The 26,510-nt window shown below is 41.1% G+C and overlaps 1 protein-coding gene across 1 annotated transcript in view; it reads left to right on the top strand.

Moving 5' to 3' along the window:
• The first annotated feature begins 1,204 nt into the window (after window positions 1–1,204).
• ACSBG1 (acyl-CoA synthetase bubblegum family member 1) overlaps window positions 1,205–26,510 on the top strand; it is a 38,396-nt gene continuing 13,090 nt past the window's right edge. The window contains exons 1-7 of the mRNA XM_018552806.1: window positions 1,205–1,423; window positions 7,858–7,946; window positions 16,581–16,701; window positions 21,827–21,907; window positions 22,538–22,687; window positions 23,631–23,807; window positions 24,447–24,618. Coding sequence (XP_018408308.1) covers window positions 1,277–1,423; window positions 7,858–7,946; window positions 16,581–16,701; window positions 21,827–21,907; window positions 22,538–22,687; window positions 23,631–23,807; window positions 24,447–24,618 — 937 coding nt within the window. The 5' untranslated portion in view covers window positions 1,205–1,276. The remainder of the gene's footprint in view (window positions 1,424–7,857; window positions 7,947–16,580; window positions 16,702–21,826; window positions 21,908–22,537; window positions 22,688–23,630; window positions 23,808–24,446; window positions 24,619–26,510) is intronic.

The following is a 26,510-nucleotide window of genomic DNA, read 5'->3' as shown; positions in this document are numbered from 1 at the left end:
CAACCACATTGCCAGACGCCCATAGAACTGCATGAAATGTCACTTGTAACATTTCAATAAAGTTCTACAAAAAAAGATCAAGCCCATCAACACCAGCAGCCATGCGGCTGAGCATGGCTACTGGTGTGAACGTACCCTGAATGTGGTTGGTGGCAGTGATAAAATTCATAGCATTGAAACTTTGATTTTAATATGTGACAGAAAGCAAATAACCTGTAGTTTGTGGTTGGCATTGCAATGAAAAGTCTGGGAGTTCCCAGATCACAAGATTACAAAAAAAGGGAGTGGGATGGACTAATACACTATAGCAGTGCATGGATGAGCAGGTAGACTGCACTTCCTATATGCATTTCAAGTCTTAATTTTTAATTATAATTGCACTTACTGCTTGTTCTTGAGAATTACAATTATGATACATTTTTATGCCTACTGACTTATTTCACAGCAATCATAAAACTGATGTTGTCTGTTCAGCATTCATTAGTATACATTCACTAGCACATTTATTTGGGGGAATTTATCAAAAATCGAGCAGACAAAATCTTGTTCATCTGTGCATTGCAACCAATCAGCTTCTATCTTCAGTGTGCTCAGTTAAGATTTTAAAAGTAAAGAGAGAGGCTGATTGGCTACAAGGCACACTTGCTCCAGATTTTATCTGCTTCAGTTTTGATACATTCCCTTCATTGTTTTTCTGTATTATATGAATTAATAAAGCCTGTCTGTGAATTATATAAATATGACTGGGTTTAGCTCGGCCATAGGCATCATGACTGGCCAATGTGGGGACGCTAGCATCACCGAATAATCATTTTTGTGTATTCTACAGTATGTATGTTTATGCATGGACCAGAAAACTTTATTACAGCCACTGATCTATGCTGGTAACCACAGGCCTGAAGTGAGCCTAATGCTTATCATGAATCAGTATGGCACATGTCAGCATTGCCTGATCCGATTAATATTTTGAGTATAAAATCTTCTTGATTGAGATACAACATTGTTGTGTTGAAAAGCAGAGCTTCTATATTGACTGGACAAACATGGCTGCCCCCATGTATATAGATAGTTACAAATTGTACACAGAAACAAGGATTTGTTGTGATATCCTATTATACTAGGTACAAAGCCGCATAAATTACAAGAACTTTATAAACAGATATTATTATTATTATATAAAAAAAATACATTATCTGTCTCTACAGAGAAACTGTGGACAACTTCTGCTGATGGGTCAGTTGAGCTCCGGATTGATCCATCCTGTCCACAGCCTCCTATGACTGTGCATCAGATGTTTCTGGAGTGTGTTGATAAATATGGTGATATGATTGCCCTTTCCAGTAAGAAGAATGGTGTTTGGGAGCATAAAACCTTTTTGGAGTATTACAAACTCTGTCGACAGGCTGCCAAAAGTTTCTTAAAGGTGAGGCTATTATTTCATCCCCATTGTCTGAACTATAGTAAACGAGCACTTGTGGCTACATTTCTTTTATAAAGACATTTTTAAAAAGTACAGAAATTCAGTTCTTAAATATATAATTGATTCACGATGTGGGGACCGTGTTCTGCTTCTCGTGTGAATATGAGCTAATGTTATCGGAGATGTACACTTTGACTGTAGGTGGCTTTTCTCTGAGAAGCTGAGCTGTCTAATTCTTGGTGGCCAAAGGCTACTCCAAAGCTAGACAAGTCCCAGGAGCCAATGTTGCTTAACAATGAAAGCTGGAACCTAACTTTTGTGGTTTTCTCTAGTTGTTTTCAAAGGAGCTGGTTCCTAAAACAAATACTTCTGGCTGCTGGATTGGACAGGCTGGATCCTGAATTTGATATTAATTTGTCAACACCTAAGCTAATCTAATAACACGGTCTTATTCTACAGCTTGCTCTTTTTCATAGGCATGCGTACAGGGTGCGCTGGATGTTCCTGGGCACACCCTAAGCACCCTGAGCACAACACAAATAATGGTCAGAATCCTGCTCCCCCAGAGGCTGCCAGGGATGTGTAGAGAACATACACAGCATAAGGGATGCCGGGGATGCTGTGTTTAATAGAACTCTGTGCACTGAACACACTGAGGTCCAGTGGCTGACCTAAGGAACAATGGGCCCTGGTGCAAGATTTTTTCTCGTGTCCCCTCTTCCCACTCCGGGGGGACACACGAAGTGGATCACACTGGCCCCCAACCCCTCCGGCAGTCTCTGCACCAAAGGAGCTTACGCTCTAATGTTCCCCCACAGTCACACACTATTATTATGCATTTATATAGCTCTGACATATACCACAGTGCTGTACAGAGAACACTGAGCCAGTCACATTAGTCTCTGTACAGAGGAGCTTACACTCTAATGCAGAATGGTACCAACTGTGGAGGGACTACAAATCCCAGCAATACATTATACAGCAATGCAGAATAGCATATAAATTGGACTCTGGACTTAGGGGCGCACTGGACTCTGGACTTGGAGACACGCTGGACTCTGGACTTGGAGACACGCTGGACTCTGGACTTGGGGACGCGCTGGACTCTGGACTTGGGGACGCGCTGGACTCTGGACTTGGGGACGCACTGGACTCTGGACTTGGGGACGCGCTGGACTCTGGACTTGGGGACGCGCTGGACTTGGGGTTGCGCTGGACTTTGGACTTGGGGACGCGCTGGACTCTGGACTTGGGGACGCACTGGACTCTGGACTTGGGGACGCGCTGGACTCTGGACTTAGAGTTGCGCTGGACTCAGGAACGCACTGGACTCAGGGACACACTAGACTGAGGAACGCACTGGACTCAGGGATGCACTGGACTCAGGGACACACTGGACTCAGGGACGCACTGGACTCAGAGACGCACTGGACTCAGGGGCACACTGGACTCAGGAGCACACTGGACTCAGGGACGCACTGGACTCAGAGACGCACTGGACTCAGGGGCACACTGGACTCAGGAGCACACTGGACTCAGGGACGCACTGGACTCAGGAACGCACTGTACCCAGGGATGCACTGGACTCAGGACTGCAATATTTCATCCAACAGACTGGGATAGAGAAATAGGTTATAATAGGGAACATTACAGCGTAATGTTCCCTATTATAATCCATTTTTCTAATTAAATAAAATAACAGAACACTGTGTGCAGTTTCTGGGCACCCCCTCCCCGACTGTGACTTTCCAGAGTCCGAAATCATCACGGCCACACTGTCTGAAGGGGGCGGAGCATGTGACACAATGCCCGCGTTAGGAGAGGGGTGATCCGGTGGTGTGTCCTGCATACCGCCTGCATTGTATTCAGGCAGATACATTGCAGGCGATATATGGGTCCCCTGCAGCCCTCCCACGCTACGCCAGTGTAAATGGGAGGACAGCAGCAGCCGAGCAGATGGACAGCCCCAAGAGCCTCCGCGCTGCCGGGCCTGCCATATGCCACCGCAGCACAGTCTTGGGCCCTGGGGTGTCCACACCAGCGGTAGTTCCGCCCCTGCTGAGGTCTGCTCCAGAGGACACCAGCCAGCAGCAGTTCCTGATAGTTTGCGGTGCCAGTGGTGGACCTAAGGAACAAAGGTCCCTGGTACAAGATTTCATCTTGAGTCCCCCTCCCAAGAGGGGAGGGGGGTGTGGGAGAGGATCTCACTGCTGGGCCCGGCCTCCTCCACCTTCTCCTCCTCCCCTGTCAGTGGGCCCCCCAGTCTCCTTGGTCCCTGGAGGGCCGCACCGACTGCACCACTGGTAGTTCTGCCCCTGTGCAGTGCTGAACCTGAGTTGAGTTTCCGCTTTTTGTGTCTCCAACATATCATGGGGAAGGTAGCCCTCCTATGTGTGTATGCAGCAGTTGTAGGGGAAGGTAGTCTTTCTATGTGTCCTCCTCTGCAGCAGCCTGCAGTGGGGTTCTGCAAGCAGGGACAGGCAGGTCAGACTGAGGACATTTCCAGATGCTAAACAAAGGCTAACTATGGCAGAACTACCAGGGTTGCAGCGGTCGTATGTGCGACTGGGCCCTGTCGAGTATCAACCATCGCGGGCGGGAGCTTGGAAGCATTGGCCTTCTGCATGTTGGGAGCTGTAGTCCCAGGAGGATATGTCGGTGCCCCAGAGGTTGCCAGGCCCAGAAAGAAACATGAGGGACTGGGCCCAGTAACTGCCAAGGCCCCGACATTGCATCCTGGGACTACAGCTGCCAGCATGCAACGGGCCAATGCTCCGTAGCTCCCTCCCATGGTGGTTGATACATATATATATATACAGGTATATATATATATATATCTATATGTATATAGATATATATATATATACACGTGTGTGTTTGTACTTGTGTGTGTACACCGTAATGTAATAGGCTGCATACGCCTATGATGGCTATATTATGCTTTCTATATGTGCTTGCTTGATGAAGGGCACTAATCCCAAATGGTCTGTGATTCTATTTTTGGATGTATTTGGTACTTTATAAAGCATATAGTTGCAATATTGTTTGTCCTATGATCAATTGTCTAATTGATGCAGTTATTGTGACTAAAGAAAGCTGAAGGACACATATAGATACATATTAAAACATGACATCTCTTGAATGTATGCCCAATAAGAAGCTACATGCACAAACATGAATTGAGTGACATTAATTCAAAATGTGTTTTGCTAGGGAGCTAGCTTTCTAAAAAGTTGTACCCTGATTTAAAGGCAGCATACCATTAAGGTCAAGGTTGGCTTTATACTTTCTGTCAAATTAAACCAACAGTTTTGTGCTACCCTTCTAGTTCCTTAGTTGATTGGCTAGCCTTAGTATCATACTAGCAAGATCATACATCACAAGGCACACCCAGGCTGGGGGTGGAGAGGCTGAAAGAGACAGTTTGCCCACCCTGTGTCAGTACATTTAAAACTAACAACTTGGAAGAGTCGAAAAGACATTCCCACTACTCTGCTAGTCTGCTAGCAGTTCGGATAATGGTGCATGGACCCAAGGTGGAGAAATACAAGCACTTAATCTATTAGGGTATCATTACTGTAACACATTTTATACTAAATATCAGATCTAAAATTATGCATGGATTGAATAATAAATATCAGCTAGAAAATGCTTATACTTTTCTAATGTGTACAGAATGCAAATTGCCATTCAAAGCTAGTCAGAGGTCTCAAACAAGGTCCTTGCCAATAAATGATATGCTAACATTAAAATGTTTTAAAATTCAAATTTATTCACATTTTAATTTCGGCAGATATACCTACCAAGGTGAAGGAAGCTTCATAATCACATGATCACATGTAAGATGGTTCCAGTAGAGCTGTTTTAGGGATAGGTATATTTTTGGGAATTCCAGTGCAGATTAATGGAATAACAGTTGGTGTTGAAATGTATTTTTCTCGCTGTCTTGCTTGATTTGAAATGAAAGTTGTTTTTACTAATCAGTTACCAAAGTGTATATCAAAGAGCAAACTAAACTGTAAACGCATTCATTACAGTAAATATTCTCTTCTATGCCTCCTAGCTTATTAAACTGGTCAGTCATTTCCTCAGACAAGTGACAATGTCTCTATAGCAACCCAGAGAATGTTGTGGAGTTAGACTGAAAGAATGAGCTAGAGGCTCATTAATTCTGATTGCTTATGCTCTCACGGAAGAGAGAAAAATATAACTAAAGAAGCATATAAATGTCAGGCAGCCTTAAACCAAAACCAAAGAGAGCGCTATAAGGTTGCTTTCACAATAAAGGTAACTCAAATATATTATTAATAAATATATGTACAACAAAACATCAAATGCTGCCAGTTTTCACAACAAACATTAATAAAGGCAATAAAATGTATAATTAATGCCCCCTAAAAAAAAAAGAAATTACCATTTGTGCTTATCAGCTTCCCTACAAAGGAACCATCCCTTTAGTGGTCAGACCCAGGTATGCCTCATGTTTACTTACAAATGACATAGCTACAGTATAGTGCAAGGTGCAAATGGCAGTAAATAAATATTGTATGCTAATTTATGTAATGTTCAATAAGTATTTTTCATTTACAAATGCTCAAAAATAATATTTAAAAATCATTTCAGTTGGCTATTAATCTAGCTGATTTAACACAAGAAAAGTAAAATAATAGAATGTGATGACGTTTCATAGTCCCAAACTTCCACTCCCGGTTTTCCAAGCTGTGTACCCATCTCTTGGCACTTTCTGTATTTCTTTCCCCTTTTCCCTTTTTCATTTTGGATTGAGTAGGGGATAGTTGAAGCTGAAGTGTAGTGTGCGCATATCATGCCTTCCCTTGTTTTGCCCTCTCTGGATCAACAATACCTGTCTTGATACCCAGTAAGGACATCTCTGATGATGTCTGCTGCTCTTTGCTCTGAGTTTGTTGGAATGGGCTGGCAGGCTCCAGTAATGTGACAGCATTCTGCCTCGGATCTTTTTCAGAAGAATTATATGAAAGAACACATCCCGGGTTCCCTTTAGATATGCCTGCTTCTCCCTGCTGGCTACCAGGTGCTGCACACTTTAGCTGTGAACTCTGCTCATTGGTTAACTGTTTGTCCAAAGGGATACCGGGGATGTGCTCTTTCACATAAATACTGGGAACAAAATCATTATTAGTGTACAGAAACTGATAGCACCAACGTACAACTTTACAAAATATAGTTAGACAGTACAGTTACAATACAACTGAGGGCAAGAGGGTTAGGAGGACCCTGCTCGTGAGAGCTTACAATGGAAGGGCAAATTAAATAAAAGGTAGTAACTGTGTGGGTGAGTTGTTCAAGAAAGTAACATTCAGTTGTCAGGTAGAGGTCGGATCATTGGCGTGTGCAGCCTATTAAATTAGGTTGTGCACACAAAAGCACAACACACACACACTCCTACTTCCCAGGCACTGAGGACTGCGTCTGTTATGTGAGCAATGTACGTAGCAAGTGCTGCTCCACTCTGTGTCACTGAGTCGGTCACAGAGAGATAATTTTTTGATCTCTCCACAAGCTCAGTGACTAAAAACATGGCGCCTGCTATTGTAGTTTCAGTGGTGATTAGGGTGTGCGCAGGCACACCTGGCAAATCCTGTGCGCCTGCCTATGGGAGGGATTAGCTTAAGAAAAAGAGTTTTCAGGGATTGCCTACAGGCAGACAGAGTGAGAGATAGTCATACAGGTTGTGGTAGGGAGTTCCAAAGGTTGGGGAGATTTTGAAGAAGTCCTGGAAGTGAGCATTGGGGGAGGTGACAAGGGAGCTAGAGAGCAGGAGGTCTTGGGAAGAGCGAAGAGGACAGTTTGGGTGATATTTTTAGACAAAGTTGGTGATGTAGCTGGGGGTAGAGTTGTGGATAGCTTTGTGGATGTGGACATTGTTGTTAGTATTTTGTATTTTATTCATAATGGGATCAGAACCCAGTGAAGGGATTGGCAGAGGGTGGTGGCAGACACTTATTGCTTGATAAGATGGATGAGTCTGGCAGCAGCATTTATGAAAGCCGAAGGGGGGATAGCCTTTGCAGAGGTAGGGCAATAATAACAATTAACACAGATAGGTGAATACCATAGACAAATTATTCTTCCCTGTCACTGTGTTTGTTTTATAAATTACTTCTCTGCTTATCAGACAGGTAACTCCCCATGGGTTATGGTATAATCTGTGTTCTCCAAAGACCTTTGGTTATGGAGGCTTTTAAGAAAATCACCAAAGTCGTATCACACACAAATGCATTATCATTTACTCTCTACTGGTAATGTGATGCCCCATCTCCCACTCAAAAAAATCAGATTCCATATTTATCCACAGCATTTCCTGAAACCGACTCAGATTCACAGATTCAGAATCATTTTGTAGACCAAAAGTGTAAATCTGTGGATACAACTTACATGATATTTTGTATTTGCAGCTTGGCTTGCAACAATTTCATAGTGTTGGAGTCCTTGGCTTCAATGCTCCAGAATGGTTTATTTCTGCAGTAGGAACAGTGTTTGCTGGGTAAGTATAAGTTGGACCGGCGGAACTACTTACATAATGTGCATTGAGTCTGTACAATATTTCCAGCTATTGTCTCTAAAATAATATACTCTCATTTTTATTTCACGATAAATCTACCTGTCCCTCCCTTTCAAACTGTGGCTTACTGAAGTTGCATACATAGTGTGTTTTAAATCTGTACAATATTTTTGGATGTTGCATCTGAAATGCTACAGCCCCCATTTCAAACATTTTGGGATGCTTTGTAAAATCTACATAAAAACAGAATGCAATGATCTGCAAATCTCATAAACCCATATTTTATTTACAATAGGAAAGAGAAAACATATCAAATGTGTACACTTGAGACAATATACAATTTTTAGGGGGAAAAAAAGGTAATTTTGAAATTGATAACATCAAAACTTCTCAAAAACGTTGGGACAGGGCCATGTTTACCACGGTATAGCATCCCCTCTTTTAACAACACTCTGTAAATGTCTGGAAGCTGAGGAGACCAGTTGCTGGAGTTTTAAGAGAGGAATGCTGGCCCATTCTTGCTTGATATAGGATTCTAACTGCTCAACAGTCCTGGGTCTCCTTTGTTGTATATTTTATTTCAAGATACGCCAAATACTTTCAATTGATAAAAGGTTTGCACTGCAGGCAGGTCAGTTAAGCACCTGGACTCTTCTACTATGAAAAGATGCAACTTTAGTAAGCCACAGTTTGAGAGGGAGGGACAGGCAGATTTATCGTGAAAAAAAGAGGAGAGGGTCCTTCTCGCTTGTCATCAGCGCTCACTTCAAAAGCCTGCATCTCTGATGGTATCGGGGTGCATTAGTACGTATGAAATGGGTTGTTTGCACATCTGGTAAGGCACCATCAATGCTGAAAGATATATCCAGGTTTTAGAGCATCATATGCTCCCATCCAGACAACATCTTTTTCAGGGAAGGCCTTTTATATTTTAGCAGGACAATGCTAACCCGCATACTGCATTTTTGACAACGGCATGGCCTTATAGTAGTAGATTCCGGGTGCTTAACTGGTCTGCCTGCAGTCCAGACCTATCATCAACTGAAAATATTTGGCACATCTTAAAACTAAAAATATGACAAAGAAGACCCAGGACTGTTGAGCAGTTAGAATCCTATATCAGGCAAGAATGAACCAACATTCCTCTCTTAAAACTCCAGCAACTGGTCTCCTCAGTTCCCAGACATTTACAGAGTGTTTTTAAAAGAAGAGTAGATGCTACACGGTGGTAAACATGGACCTGTCCCAAGTGTTGCTGCCATCAATTTCAACATTACCTTATTTTTTTCTTAAAATATTTACATTTTCTCAGTTTACACATTTGATATGTTTTCTATTTTCTATTGTGAATAAAATATGGGTTTATGATATTTGCAAATCATTGCATTCTGTTTTTATTAAGATTTTACACAGTGTTCCAACCTTTTCGGAATTGGGGTTGTATACTGTATTTTCTATTTCACAATAAAACCTGCCTAGTCTCTCCCTCTTAAATTGCGGCCTAATAAAACTGCTTACATACTGCACATTGAGTCTATAGTCGCTAACATACTACACTATAATTTATATTTCAAGATAAAACCTACCTGGTCTTTCACTCATAAATTGCTGCTAAGGCTGCTTATATAGTGTGTATGACGTTTGTATAATATTTCCAGATATTGACTCTAATTTTTTTTCACAATAAAAGCTTTCTTTGCTTCTTAAACTGCAGACTAGTAAAATGGCCAACATACAGTAGTGTGCATCGAATCAGTCCAATATCTCCTGTTGTTTTCTCTGAAACACTACACTCTAATTTTTATTTAATGATAAAAACCTGCCAGGTCTCTCTCTTAAATTGTGGTCTAGTAAAACTGCTTACATACTGTTCTGCCAAGTCTCTGCCTATTAAACTGCAGACTAGTACAACTGCCTACATAGTGTGCATTGAGCCTTTGCAATATTTCTGGCTGTTGTCTCTGAAATAATATACTTTAATTCTTATTTCACAATAAAACCTGCCTGGTCTCTTTCTCTTACATACTCTGCAATGACTGTAGAATTTCTGTAATTATTCCTGTTACATAATATCTAATCTAATTTTTACTTATGATAAAAACCTGGCTCATCTTTTCCTTTTAAGCTGCAGCCTAATAAAACTGCTTACTATGCATCAAATGTACAATATTTCTGGCTATTTTCTGTATTTTTTTTCTTCAATTCAATACTGGATTTATTTAGAGGCTTCAGTAAGAAAAATGTCTTCATTAATCTGTTTTACAACTCTGTTGTATGTGTTAATTATCATTTCCTGTTCTCTTTCATTGGGTTAATTGAGTGTGTCTTCCAACTCCTATAAAAGTGTCTGTCTTTTGCATGCTATTAATACCCTCCCTCACATTGTCAGAAGAGCCCAGGGATGCAGTTGAGGACAAATCAAAAATGTATTTTACAATGGAGAACCATGTGTGGATAATGCCAAGAGATTTCCTTGTGGCAATTATCACTTCTGCAAGACCAGTGTTTGATCTGACAAGCTTGTCTTGCAACAAACCCATTGTTTAAATGTTTTGTTCATCTTTAACAAGCATATTGAGCCAATGCATTCATGGAATGCTGTCTGTCTTGTTTTCTGGACTATATGGAGAGTTAATGCTGCACAGATGAAAGCAGAGAAATTGGAAAAACTAGAAAAAGAGCAGCAGAGGACATTTTTTGTTTGCGTCTCTTGATTTTCTGATTTCTCTGTGTATTTGATTTTTAGTACTGGTAATTTTATTCTTATCATTGAGCATATCTTTTGGTTATGTTATATATTATCTGTCAGTAGTCATACATGGTTTATCAATAGCAGCTATTCCCTTGTACTGCATGCTAGTTTTAGTGAAAGCATTAAATAGATCTATGTTTGTTGCCCGTGAACTAGCGTGTGGTATTTGAGCGAAGAAAAGGCTGCTTCCCTGAGAGCCAAATCATGACATATTCTAATTGATGGATTTAATAATTGCGCACACGTATTGAAGTACATTCAAAGGCTCCAGACTTGTCTGAACAGGTCCCATTTTCAAATATGTGATGTACAAGTTTCACAAAGAAAGCAAAAAACTTCCCTTACCCTCCCTTACTGAGCCAAATCCTCCTTCATTTGTGTCTCACATGCTCCTACTTCCAGACACTACAGCTCACAGTGGGAGGGTTTCATCAACAAAGGCAGTGCTGCCAATCCAGTAAGCAGTGGGTAGGACTAGATGTGGCCAGGTGCTGATTGACAAGTTGCGAACTTGTGAATCAGTAATGACAATGCTGATAGCCATGTCCCCTGCAACATCTTCTCATCCAACTGTTGTGAAAGCAGACACAGCCTACATGATAATGCCAACTCTGCTCTGAATTCAGGAGTAGTGCAGCATTGTTCCCACACCTTCAAGGGAAGCTATATTAGGTAAACTCTGGCAGGCTCAACAGGCATTTGTTGTACATTGCAGGGGGACTAAGAGAAAACTGTAAATGCAGATGCACTTATGATTAAACATATTTTAGTAGAAGGCCATTGTTCTACTAGAGACACTCTCATTAACCACTTCAGGACTAAGAACATGAGAAATACATCCATTCCATAAATTTATAGGATGCATCTCTAACATCCAGCTCCTCTTTCCCTGCCGCCACTGCCTCCCACCACTATTACCTGCAATTACTAGCTGTCAAAATGATTGTAGTGACAAAAAATATATCAGTGACAAAAACTGTCAGATTTAAATCTTATGTCTGTGGTGGGCAGTGACACATTTAAAAAGACACTGACCTTTTTGAAGAACCATCTTGAGACATACACCTATCTTACAAGATTCAGAAGGTTAATAAGGTACATTAGACTTGCTAGGAGAAAGATGCATTTGATTTATATCATATTTGGTCTCTAACAAATCATCGTTTTATTCTCTGCAATAATATGTTGGTGGTTGATTGTGAAACCTTGTGAGATGGAAATATTGATGCATTTTGAATAGTTGGCAGCAAAGGTGTGTCCGCTAGTGCATAATAAAATACTCTCCAGCCGCCTTTAGCATGTCCCTCAGACACTTTCATTGGATGTATTAAAGTGACACTAAACTCAGCAGTTAAATCTTAAAAATGCAGTCAAGTATACCTTAACTATTAACAAAAATGTATCTTATTTGTGTATCTCTGGGCTGTAGATCCTGAAAACATCTCTGAATTCATGCTGACACTGTCCTTCCTTCTGGATGGAGGCTACTTTTGTTCCCCATGGTCCCTGTGTGAATTGTAAAGTAGCCACCGCTCCAAGCTCACTCCCATGATGCACTACATATTTTTTATGTGTAACTTTAAAAAAAAATTTGGGAAACTTTAATTTTGTTTCCTATTTTTTTTTCCACTTAACTTTATTGTTATCACATAGAGGGCTAAGAACCCCCCTTATGTGATAGCAAAATATGTGACAGGTCCTCTTTATGGAGACATCAGGGGTCTCGCTTGTATGTTAACAGGCATCGCTGCCTGTTTTAAAATGTTCTGTCTTTCCTGCTCGCGAGCGCCGCACGCTGCGCACGAATGGGCGGGGCTAAAAGGCCGTACATACATGGCCTGTTACATCCAGGAAGCTCCCGGCCGGCCGCTTTTTTACAACGGTCGGCCGTGAAGCGGTTAAAGAACATGGTAGAGGTTACCACCTGTGTGAGTAAAGTGTTAATTGTGCAGAGTTAACCTGTGCCAGTGACAATCACTCTCAGTCCGCTGATGATCAGACTGCTGTTCCAGAGTAGTAAAATCTCTGCACTGGGTGGGAACTTTTCATTCTTTTTTCTATATATTAATATTCACACTTTGCTAATGTATTCAATGTATTTTTCCTGTCAGCTCCATGGCAGCACACGAATGGGTTAATCCCTCCCTCCTCCCCTAATCAGGATCGTAACTCATAAAAGCTGAAAGAGTCCCCTGGCTTGCCGTTCCTTTTTTTTCCTCCTATAGTCAGGATCCGAGCATGGTGCCTACCTAGCAGGGATAAAGTTCTTGCTGTGTGCCTTCTTCTTCTACCTCCTTTAGTTGGCGAAGTCCCTGTGAGCCCTTTCCTAAATAGTGCAGGTCCATGGGGCCAGTAGGCTCATAGCATCCTTGATAGGGAAGGCGATGTTGTTAGCGTATGAAACCGAGCACATGACTGTCCCAAGTGGGGTGTCTGCTCATTTCCCCTAGGAGTCTGGCCACATCATGGGCTGCACCCAATCGTGTTTCCTTGGAGTCTGTGTCTAAAGCGGCCACATGGTCTTCTCCGCACACGTTCATGACACACTACTGTGTAGATCCAGCTGCCTTGACTAAAGTTGAATTCGGCCGTAGGGTTATTTCTTCTACCATGAGTTGTGATTTTCAAGCATACCCACCCCTGTTTTTGGCTAGTTAATTCCCATTCGTGTGCTGCCATGGAGCTGACAGAAAAACAGGAAAATTGTGTTTCATACTTACCGTAATTTTCCTTTCCTGTCCAGCTCCATGGCAGCACAAGGCCCACCCATATAGTAGTCGAGTTACGGAACGGCAAGCCAGGGGACTCTTTCAGCTTTTATGAGTTACGATCTTGATTAGGGGAGGAGGGAGGGATTAACCCATTCGTGTGCTGCCATGGAGCTGGACAGGTAAGGAAAATTACGGTAAGTATGAAATACAATTTTCCTGTTATTTGTGTGGATTTATTTATTTTAATGTATATGTTTTTCAGTAAAATGTATGAATGTAATATACTTTTAAGTGGTGTCACTTGTTATAATGTGTATGATTGTTATTAGTACTTTGAGATAACAGTGCTGCTACACTTTGGTTTTTAAAGTGATATTAAAGTCAAAGGGTTGTAAAGCTAATTCAAATGCTGATTAAATCACTTACAATGGATGCTGCTTCTTGATGGTTAAAAGTTTCAGCTTCCTGCAGAATCAGCTGGTCCTTTGAGCACTGGTCCTGCTTGCAGGGACCTATGGAGCCACCCTTGTGTGTGCTAGGAAGCTGTGTGTGTCTCCACAAAAACACAGACACAGCAGGGCAAGCTATTCTCTTCTTCCCTGCTTCCCTGCTCTCCTTCCTCCCTTCTCCAGTCTAGTAGATGGACAGCTGCTGTAGACTGCTCTGTCCCTTGCGATATTGTACTGGACAGGAAGTTCACGGAAGCTGAGCTGAGAGAGTTGTAGGTGTTTGGAAACATGATGACTGTAAGTACTTGGAAAAAAAGTGTATATAAATCCTTTGCTGGGCAATGTACATTTGTTTGATCTGGATTCACTACTGGAAAAAAAGTTTGAGAGTTTAATACTACTTTAGAGGATGCTGTTTATTTCCTCTTTGGAGACGCTAACACTTGCAGCCTAGAGCACTAAATGACACCATTAGCACTTTTTTTTTTTTACTTTCGTGTGTGGCCATTTCTTAAAACCTGGATGTAATTCCAGCTTTGGTGCTGAAAAAGGCAAGTACAATGCTTGCTGAGGGCAGTCACAACACTCTGTAGCTCAAACAGAAAGTAGCCATATTGGAGGAAGCTAGTTTGTGTCCTCCGTTACCCTAAGGAGAACTATGGGGAAAAACACTGACCCCATAGTTCTCCTTTAACAGTCAATTTAATTATTTCAAACTACAATTGGAAAATTTAGAGACAGTTTTTAATATTTGCTGCAGTTTCACTGGCTTGCTGGGTCTTATAATCATATTTAGGTTTGCTAGTTTAGCCTGATTCTAGAAGCAGTATAATGAATACAGGAAAATTAATGATAAATCCGCTGTCCTGGAGAGAAGACTGTTTAGAATGAAAGTCTTTATCAGAATTATGTCTGTAGGTTTGCAATGAGATAGGAGGAGAAGTAAACCACTATGGATTGGCAGATAGCACAGGAAGCAATAGCTTCTTTGCTATCTGCAGATTATTATTTTTTTTTTTAGTATTCTGCCAGTTGCAGTCGTCAGAATAAAAAAAAAAGGCATAAGAATGCATAGCTAGATTCCTATTGGCTATTTCACTTTGCAATAGCCTATAGCAAACTAGCTATTGCACCCGCCCCCTGCTGCTTTCAATCACCAGAAGAGGACCTGACCTGATAGCAGCAGTGATACTTTTTAGTTTTTCTCTAGTCTAGTCTTGGAGCTGGAAAAGTATCAGTACCTGTACCAAGTACAGAACCTTGGTATCTGAGCATCCCTATCATACACCATGGCAAGACTGAGCACAGCAACCAGACGCAAGTTAGTTATACTGCATCAGCAAGGTCTCTTCCAGGCAAAGATTTAAAAGCCGACTGGGGTTTCAAGATGTGCTGTTCAAGCTCTTTTGAAGAAGCACAAAGAAACGGGCAACATTGAGGACCATAGACGCAGTGGTCGGCCAAGGAAACTTAATGCAGCAGACGAAAGACACTATGTTTACTTCTTTTCGACATTGGAAGATGTCTAGCAGTGCCATCAGCACTGAACCGGTGGAAACCGGTGGGACCCAGGTACACCCATCTACTGTCCGAAGAAGTCTGGCCAGAAGTAGTCTTCATGAAAGAATTGCAGCCAAAAAGCCATACCTCCAATGTGGATACAAGGCTAAGTGACTCAACTATGCACGATAACATAGGAACCTGGGGTGCAGAAAAATTACAAGAGGTGCTCTGGACTGATGAGACAACATTTTAAATTTTTGGCTGTAGTAGGAGGCAGCATTTTTGCCGAAGTGCTGGAGAGCAGTAAAATAATCAGTGTCTGCAGGCAACAGTGAAGCATGGTGGAGGTTCCTTGTAAGTCTAGGGGGTTCATTTCTGCCAATGGAGTTGGAGATTTGGTCAGGATCAATGGTGTTCTCAATGCTGAGAAATACAAGCAGAAACTTATCCATCATGCCATACCATCAGTGAGGCGTGTAATTGGCCACAAATTTATTCTGCAGCAGGACAAAGACCCCAAACATACAGCCAATGTAATTAAGAACGATCTTCAGCGTAAAGAACAACAAGGAGTCCTGGAAGTGATGGTTTGACCCCCACAGAGCCCTGATCTCAACATCATCGAGTCTGTCTAGGTTTACATGAAGAGACAGAAATATTTGAGGCAGCCTACATCCACAGAAGATCTCGGTTAGTTCTCCAAGATGTTTGGAACAACCTACCTGCTGAGTTCCTTCAAACACCGTGTGCAAGTGTACCTAGAAAAACTGATAGTGTTTTGAAGGCAAAGGGTGGTCACACCAAATATTGATTTGATTTTGATTTCTTTTCTGTTCATTTACTTTCCATTTTGTTAATTGATAAAAGCATTCTTACTTTGCAGCATTTTTTTAACACCTGCCTAAAACGTTTACCCAGTACTGTAGATCCACTTTAAGCCAAAATAAAATAGTAAACAGAAAGTTATATAGAATATATTTTTAGACTTGATTCCATTCTTACTATTTTTCCTCTCTTTCGTGTTCTATGTTTGACTCTATTCCTATAACATAGCCTTTTATAACTCACATTCATATGTGTTGTTTTATTGAAAATAAATTAATTTACTGAATATTATTTTATATTAGACTATAAGGCCAACCAGTGCTGCAGAGTGAGCTGATTCTTCCATAAAAATTTAATTTTTTGCATAAAACTTTAGGGGAATTACGACCGGAATTTATACGACCAATTCACCTGAGTCATGCCACTATGTTGCAAGTGATTGCAGAGCAAATGTTATTGTGGTTGAAAATCAAAAACAGCTGGAAAAAATCCTGCAGGTAAAAATCTATTTAAATCCTCTTCTTGTATAGCAGATGCCAGTTTAATTTCTGTTAAATAATCCAATTCTATCTATCGTTTGTACATCTTGTGCCATTGTTACAGGTGAAACTCGAATAATTAGAATATCGTGCAAAAGTAATTGCAGTAAGTGCTGCAAAAGGGGCCCAAACCAAGTACTGAGTACATATGCATGCTTGTACTTTTCAGAGGTCAGATATTGTTCTATGTACAATCCTTGTTTTATTGATTGCATGTAATAATCTACTTTTTTGAGGTTGTGGATTTGGGGTTCTTGGGGTTTTCATGAGCTGTAAGCCATAATCATCACAATTATGACAAATCACGGCTTGAATTATCTTGCTTTGCATGTAATGAGTCTATCTCATATATTAGTTTCACCTTTTAAGTTGCATTAGTGAAATAAATGAACTTTGCACGATATTCTAATTATTCAAGTTTCACCTGTAGCTAGGTTGAACCAATATACATGTGCATACAACATATAAATTCACCACGAACCATACCCATAAATCTTTCTCTTCAACTCTGGAATTTTAGGATATCTTCAGAATACACACATGCATACCTATGCTCTGAACATAAAGCTCTTTTCCACCTTTGCAGAGGTATTTAAAAAAACACATGCCAGCAATGTATCCTGAGTGAACATGAAGCATGCATAAGCAGTTGCTGTATATGAACACAGAAACGTACGTTTTTAGTTAACTTTCCTCTTTATAAGATTATGGAAATGGCAGCTTTTTGTTTTCGAGCTTTCCACTGCCCCATTCATTGGTATTTATATTGGCAACCCCCATCCCCTGGATAGTGTATTGTGTGCAAAGGCAGAGCTGGTGTTTAATTATCGTGCAACACAGAATCACAGGGAGAAGGGCAGCTGTTTACACCCTGCTTTACAATCTGACCCCGGTGTCTGACTCAGTTTCCTATGGAGAAAATGTTGAATTTGTAGGATTCAGGCCTAATAAACAAAGTTTATTTTAATAAAATGAAGAAAGCCAGTTGTGTGACTCATGAAAATGTGCACCCATATACATCATCCCTGCACCTCTACATTACCACAATAAATGCTAATCACTTACAAAGGTGGAAATGGACTTTAACCTTCCTAACTTGTCACTACTTCATGCTTGCACTTCCAGTATTTTCATGTGCCCTCCTCTGAACCTTTTTTTCTTTTGCATCCAGCCAGGCATTCTCCATTCCTCCAATCCATCTTTTAGGAATAGCATAAATTCTGTATATATAACATCTCTCTTCAACCACTTGATGTTTCCTGTTTTTTTCCATTACTACATTGTTATCTGCACACAACTACTGCTCCAAATTCCCTCTACTTACTGTATCTGTCCCTTCTCTACAGATGAGCTTCGGGTTCAGGTTGAAAATTAGTTTGACCTGATCCCAGCCTGTTCACAGTTCAGCAAATGGTTCAACAAACTGGCCATATTTGGCTAGTTCCCCCGGCTGCCCATCTGACCCTCCAGCAAATGTAGATGGAAATCTGTCATTCAGCGATGGTATCACTACCGCCTCTAAATGTCAAATCCTGCTTGGCTTTGAAATTGGAAATAAGGCACCATGAGTGTTGCTGTCCTACCATTTTTTTTCTTAGCCACTAGTTAGGTGTCACTCAGCATAACTGACATGGATCTTCAATGCTGGATGATGTGATTAACCTGGAAATTATATAGGAAGATATTATATGATTACACATTCTTTTTAGTGGACAGGATATGGGGAATGAGGTTTGGCGATGGTGCATGCTTGCTTCCCCCTTTCCTGGCCACCCGAGCTGCATGCCTGGGTAGTGTTTTTTATGAATTTTTAGTGGGATCCCACACCTTATTTGGATACAAATCCAACGTCATCCACGCGATCTAGTGATGTAGATTAATGTCAATTACGATGAGTAATGTCTGATGATGTTGACTTAGTGCCTCAGCGACCTGCTCCGCCCGTTGCTCTTCTCTTGCTGATACTCCCCTCAAAAATGATATATCAATGACATCACTCAGAATCCCCAGCATTTTATTTACATTCCAGCTGCACTGGCTGGGGACATGTCTTTTGCAACAGGAGTAGTGGTAGGGCAGAATCACAATGGCAGCAGGTCTATTGCTCATCATGATTGACGTAGATCTATATTGGCGGATGGTGTGAGGGACCTAAGTCGCATCCCCCACAGACCCACACATCCCTTTGTGGGACATGATGTGGGGATTAGCCCCTCGTTCCCATCAAAAAAAAAATGTAAATAGTAAATAAAAACACCCACACCATAAAAAGTGCTTTATTAAAACATTAAAAAATAACAAGTGTCCCTCGATGTAAATCCACTGTCATTAACATCATCCGGCAATGTAGATCCATACCATATCATTCATGATGAGCGATGCTTGGTGATGTTTACCAGCTGCCAAGACAATGCTGCCTTGCTGCTACACACGTTGCAAATGACAGCACCCCGACACTTCTGGAATGAAAACAAAGTCAGGGCACTTGGATGACATAATTGACCAATATGGTTATGACCATATTCAGTGATGTCACCTAGAATCCCCGGCCCAGTTGCTTGCAAACAAGCCAATGTGAATCTGGAATTTAGAGGTGGTAGTGCTATGAAAGGATGAGTCACTTCAGTGAGGTAGGAACAGGGGCAGCTGAATTATGGAGAGAGCTAACTTGAACAACTTTAAGGCTTCTGCTTTGAACCTTGGGAGATGAAATATTCCACAGAGCCTGCAGTTTCAGAGGTCAGTAAAGGCTTGTTTTAAAGTTCATTTACTGCTTGTTAAGACTAGGAAAATTATTGAATGTCTATTGCCTGGCCATTAAGCCTGCTCTCTGCATTTGTATGGCAAAGCTATGGATTTAGTTAACTGCCGCCCTCCCTAGCTGCACATATTCACATTTAATTTTCTCTCCCCATGCTCTGTTCAGCCACTGGGAGTAAAGAGAAATACCTGTTACATTTGGGTATGAGGACTGCTTTTCCTCTGATGTGGCAGTGCTGGTACTTAGTGAGTGGCACCCACCATTGCCACATAGGGGTGGAAAGAGAGCCCTTAGCCCAGTGTAAGCTCCATATAATTACTTAGAACTTATATATTGTTCACTCTCTTCTCTCTCAACAGCTGAGCAGAGAACGGGGGAAGCAAAAGGATTGAGTATGTGCAGCTGGCGAAATAGCCATTAAAGTGGACCTTCACACTCAAAAATCAAATTCTACCAATGCATCCCTCTATCTATGCTGATTAATGATAACATAGACATGTCAGGTGTAAAATGCTGTGATTTTGAAATACTTACACTTGCAGAGCATTCACTTCCTGCTTTGAAAGGGAAAAATGACTTCACTTTTTTCAAAGCAATGCACTCTGGGATTGCCTTGTCATCAGCAGAGCATTGCTGGAAAATCTCATCTGTAATCTCATGAGATTTCAGGACAAGGCATTTTCCTCCCCTGAGATGATGTGCATGGTCACATGTCCTAGTCACAAGGAAGTAAAAGGAGAGCTAGTAATCTGCCCTTAGTAAACATGGTCACCAGCACCATGTATCCGGGATAAAAGGAAAGGAGAAAATCTTCAATGGTAATGTGATACACTTTCGAGTAGGGATGCACTGATACCACTTTTTAAGACCGAGTACGAGTACCGATACTTTTGATCAAGTACTCGCAGATACCAATTACCGATACTTTTTCTTAAAGGGACAGGTCAAATATTTTCTAAAGCAATACAAACTAATGCTTTAAGGTCACTTTCTTAATATTATGATTCATGAGAGGACGAGGGAGCCTGACGCCGGCTTCCCGGCCAATCAGAATGCCGGGCGCTGCGTCATTACACGCTACCCAGCTTCCTGATTGGCCAGGAAGTCGGCTCCATGCTCTCTCATCCCAAGTGACGAGAGAGCATGGAGCCGTTTCCTGGCCAATCAGCAAACCGGGCAGCGTGTAATGATGCGCTGCCCGGCTTTCTGATACAGTTAGTACTCGTGCTAGGTATCGGAGCATTTGGGCGAGTACGAGTACTCACCCAAATACTCGGTATCGGCACCGATACCGATACTAGTATCGGTATCGGTGCATCCCTACTTTCGAGGCTGCTCTCACTTGGTTTAGGGAAACCTCAAAGCTGAAATACAAAACACAGAGAGTGCCTCCATCACGTAAAAACTTTTTAATAAAACAGGATAAAAACAGCTGAAATGGTACTCACAAAAGTAGAGTTTTAGCAGACATGAAAAATCGTATGTGATAGACTTAGCCAGCCGGCTATCAGTCCTTCCTGGTTGACGCGTTTCTGAGGTCACGCCTCCTTCATCAGAACCAATTGGTTCTGATGAAGGAGGCGTGACCTCAGAAATGCCAATTGGTTCTGATGAAGGAGGCGTGACCTCAGAAATACGATTTTTCATGTCTGCTAAAACTCTACTTTTGTGAGTACCATTTCAGCTGTTTTTATCCTGTTTTATTAAAAAGTTTTTACGCGATGGAGGCGCTCTCTGTGTTTTGTATTTCAAACATGGTCACTGTCAGAAGACTGGGGAAAGAAAGAGAAATAAGATATGCAAAGAATACAAAGCCGGCAATTATCTAGAAGTATGTGTTTTTGCAGATTGTCATTACTAAACATTTCTAAAGGTGCGTTTGTTTTTTTTTTTTTTAAAGATATGGGTAAAGGTCCACTTTAAGTGAACCTGCTGCTTTTCCCTGCATTGGCAAAGGTCAAGTTTATTTTAAGGTATAAAGACACAGGTCTACAAACATTAAAGCATGGTTTATCGTTTGAATGATCCTTTATAGTCCTGCTATTGCTTTATACTTGTATAGGAATAAAACATGATTGCAGCAACTCTGAACAACATGCAGCAGCAGCTCTGCATGGCATACACCTTCATCAGCAGCACTGACTGTGTTTTGAAAACTGAATCACTAATTGCTGCTATGGCTCAGCCATTTTCTAAACCGGTGCTTTATCTCAATAAACAGCTAAAAACAAGGGCATTGTGCTGACATTTAAAAAGTATTTCCAGGTCTACAAGCATATGTTATTATCACTAATTTGGTAACAATGATTCATTTGCTTACAGATATGGGATAAATTACCGGAGCTCAAAGCTGTTGTACAGTATAAAGGCATTTTGCAGGTTAAACACTCAGATCTATATACGGTATGTAATATTGTGTGAATATACTTTGTAGAGTTGCTTTCATGTTGATATGTGTACTACTAGAGTTTGATGTATTGATATAAATATATAGTGTCAAAAAGGTAATTAATATACTGTGTTAATGTATATACATATAACAATGGCCCCCAAACACTGGTTCTGGAGCCATAGGTGCCCTATGCCCTCTAACAATCTGCTGCAAGCACACTTCCCATAAGCATAAAGCCAGACAAGCTTATATTACATACTTATATTATTGTTAACGTAAGTATTTGACATATAAAGTCTTTTATATAAAGTCTTTTAGTGCCATATTTTTCATACATTATGTTACTCACCATGAGCCACTACTTCTTATACTGGCACCTGACCAAGTCTGCAAACCTTCGTGTAACATAGTCAGGGCTATTCACAAAAGGGTGAAGAGTTTGGAGAAGGCGGGAGAAGTGAACAATCTAAGCCAAAATAGCTGATTTTGAGAAATTCTCCAATTCAGCTCACTCCGGTTCAGCTCTGTTGTCCTAGATTGTTCACTTCTCCTGTCTTCTCCAAACTTTTCACCGTTTTGTGAATACCCCTGAGTGTCTCTTAGAATACTGTATAATGTTTCTGATGTTGTGTCATCATCAGTGGGATGAGTTCCTAGAACTGGGGAAGGATATCAGTGAGGAGCATCTGGATGACATCATAAATTCACAGAAGCCCAATCAATGCTGTGTCCTTATCTACACATCGGGAACCACTGGAAACCCAAAAGGAGTCATGCTGAGTCATGATAATGTAGGTGGAAAGGAAAACAAACTTTTCTAAAACATATGGTATTGGTCATCTAAGACATGCCTATGCAATAAACCGTCATATACAAGTTCAGGTATATTAATCTAAGTAAAATTATTTTATCCAAGATACTCAGAGCCAGGTAGACTTTTATGTAGGGAATGGTTTGGTACAAGCATGTCTCCAATTCCTTGTAGAGAAAGTTACATTTTAGATATTTTAGTCTTACTGATAATGAGATAAGTTTGGGGTTTGCACCAGATAATCATCCTTAGAATATCTGATCTAATGTTTGACTGGAATCCTTGCATGACATCAGTGTTTAAAAATATTTTCTACTAAAACTGATATTTTAGTTCTTGGATGGACACAGATGACTTAAATAACACACTATCTTCTTCTCTCATGGTAGCAGCAAACCCGAACCTAATGCCTACTGAGTACACACTTTTCGTAAGACAATGTTGTTTTCCCCAATTAGGTCATGCTTTGTCTTTCACATTAATGGCCTCCACTGGGCTGGATGAAGACTGAAATACATTTAATGATGTATTAATGAGCACAGAGCCATATTATTCAGTCTTTTATATCTGCTTTGGGTTCAGTTTTAAAGTGTTTATGTTTGTGGTAGAGTTCTAACTATAAATGTGTGCTTTAGTGGCATATGTGAAGTGTAATCTACTGAGTTTGGCTTCACTTTTTATTTCTTGGTTTTCTTTACATTCTTCTAGTCAACTTTAGATTTCGCTGTGTGGTTCGGTTTTACAAGTGTTATTCAAGGAAGTATCATCATAACAAGTTTATTTAATGTCTTTCATGTTGGCGCAGAGCCTTTATTTTATTCAACATAGTAAAAGATTTAGCAATACTATGACCCAATGATCTGTACTAATGCATTTTCCTCGGCATAGTGCCCATCTACTTACAGTAAATTACTTTTTCTCAGATCACCTGGACAGCTGCCCATGCAAGTCGTGCTGGAGATATGCAACCTGCAGAAGTTCAGCAAGAGTCTATAGTCAGCTACCTTCCTCTCAGTCACATTGCTGCACAGATTTATGACTTGTGGACTGGCATCAAGTGGGGAGAACATGTCTATTTTGCAAATCCAGATGCCCTCAAGGTAAGTGAGAAAAAATTAAGGTTCTCCTCATGCATAGACTCTGCACAGTGTACAGAGCGTGATGACATCAGGATCCTTAGACCACTGCAACAGAGGGGGAGAGACGCTTGAGACACCGTTCTAAGAACAAGCCGGCTCATTTGGTTTGGTGAGTATATATCGTAAATATATATTTCTTTTCACCAAGACCCAAGCAAGCACTTAACCCTTACAGTGCTGGGGTAGCCACACTGCAAGGCTTAATACATTTTTTCCTGGAGTTCTTCTTTAACAAAAGTTTAGCCATGTGACTGTATTTTCGAATCTTATTGGACTGCAAATAACACTTTTTCAAAATGGGTTTTCTTATCCTGGTGGAGAAGGGTGGATAAGTATAATTGCTCCAAGCTCCCTTAAAAACCTCACCTTTGGAAAACCAGGTGCCAGCCAACGAGAAGCTGACCACGCTCTATGAACTCAGTAGAAAAGCTGTAACCCTGCCTAGGACCGCCCCCTCTCACAGACATTTCACCCAATACAAGCCAATACAAGATCTCTGTGTGAGCTTAGTGAAATGAGCCTATAGTGTGTATGAAGAGATTCGAGATAAGGTTACTTTCCTTTATGAAATATGCCTTGTCATGTGTTTCTAAATTGCAGGGGACACTGGTGGATACACTAAGGGAGATACAGCCTACATCACACATGGGGGTCCCAAGAGTATGGGAGAAAATTATGGAGCATATTAAAGAGGTGACGGCGCAAACAAGTGCAATGAAGAGAAAAATGCTATCTTGGGCTATGTCAGTGAACCTGGAAAGGAACCTGAGTCCACCAAGAAAGTATGTAATACATTTCAGCCAAACTCTTTACATACAAACATGTGCTATTGTGAAATAAGAGTATTCCCAAAGGCAGACTCTGTGACTTTAAAAAAATATAGAGAGAAGGTGTGTTTACACAGTTTATGAAACTCCTAGGTGATGACTCATAAATTCTACATTTCTTTGGTGCGGTAACGGTTACCATAAACCAGTCCGTAAGTGCACTCTGCTTCCTTGAACTGGCAATGAAGCTGTAAATACTACAGTGAAGGGTAAGAAGAAGACTTAACAGGGCCACAAACACCATAAGAAATATCTATAAAGTTATCATAAATTTTTAAATTGTGTGGTATATTATCTATGCTGTATATGTAATGTAAATAAATATAAATGTTAGTAGTGTTTGAAGATAGGACACTACAGACATGAAACTATACTATTAAATAAACACGGTTTTTGGAGTCAAGGTTTGCCAGCACACCAGGGATGCCCCTAGCATGTTTTACGCCCAGATATACAGTATAATTTGTTAACAACTCCCTCCTTTATGCGACAAAATAATTTTTAGTAATAATCATGAAATTAAACTAATATTATTAATGGGCAGAAAAAAGCAAACAGTGCAGTGGTCAGGAGTATTTAATATACATCTTCATAGCTTAAAAATGACATGATTCATAATTAAGTACATCACAGATTGCAGAGTGCAGTAGTCAGGAGTATGTAGTGTACGGCACAGCGCAGAGTACAGTAGTCAGGTCAGGGCCGGTGCATGGATTTTTGCCTACACGGGCGAAAGTGCATTTTTCCTTACGGTGGCACTAGCCCTGCATAGACACCCCATAAAGCAGCACTTCGGAAAACAAAACTAATAGGAGATCTGAGATATCCATGTTAGGGTACGTTCACACCATATGCAGTACGCTCCGGCCCGATTCTGGCCAGAACGCACTACATCGCATTGCGGCCGGCTCCCTTTTTTGCATGGTACCGTAGTCACACCCTGCGGCCGCAATGCGATCACCCGCACAGGATCGCAAGGCACATTGTGCCTGCTGTCCGGTCTGATCAAAATGCTGCAAGCACTACTTTGATTGCACCGGGCCGGACCGTAGGCACAATGTGCCTTGCGATCCCGTGTAGACGATCGCATTGCGGCCGGAGGGTGTGGCAACGGTGCCATTCACTTCAATGGCCCGCCATGCCCCACTAAAAATTGAACCGGCCGCAATACGAGGCAGTGCGTTCTGGCCAGAATCGGGCCGGAATGCACTGCAACTGGTGTGAACGGGCCCTTACAGGTCAAACCAATTATCTCAGAAGCATTTAGAAAAAAGGAAGACCATCAGCTACTAGTGCCCTATATGAGAAACCACAAGCAATGACACCCCAAATAGTTAACTATGGAGCATCCCAATACAAAGACACCCCAAAGTGCACCACTCCAGGTTATTAACACCTCCTAGCGCCAATTATGCAAATTCAATAAACACTTTGTTGCGACTAGCAGGTTATGTGGATTGGAGCAACATTCACTATATTTATGCCCAGAGAATGTTTGTACAAGTCATTCTGAATTGAGAAAGCTGGTTGGATGACCAGTGAAATGTCTTCAATAAAAATACAGTAAGTCCAGTTGCCTTGACCCTTTTTTTTACAGATATACCATGACCTGGATGAATGAGAACCTTCACATACACTTATACATGTACATATACATACTTAAACATACCTTTTTCCTTCAGGCTGGTAACATGTCCTTTTTCTTTTTTTTCTTCCTTAGTAGCAATGGTGGGCGGTACATACATGTCATTACAGAGAGTGCCATGCTATCCCAAAGTACTGTGAGCCTATGGGGGGTGGGTGATTTGCATATCAATTAGCCACTATATTTCCATAT

This window comes from Nanorana parkeri, unplaced genomic scaffold (genome assembly GCF_000935625.1).
Source record: "Nanorana parkeri isolate BGI_ZX_2015 unplaced genomic scaffold, ASM93562v1 scaffold97, whole genome shotgun sequence".
NCBI lineage: Eukaryota > Metazoa > Chordata > Amphibia > Anura > Dicroglossidae > Nanorana > Nanorana parkeri.
Note: the sequence above shows the minus strand (reverse complement) of the source record. Positions and strands in the feature narration are given on the sequence as shown.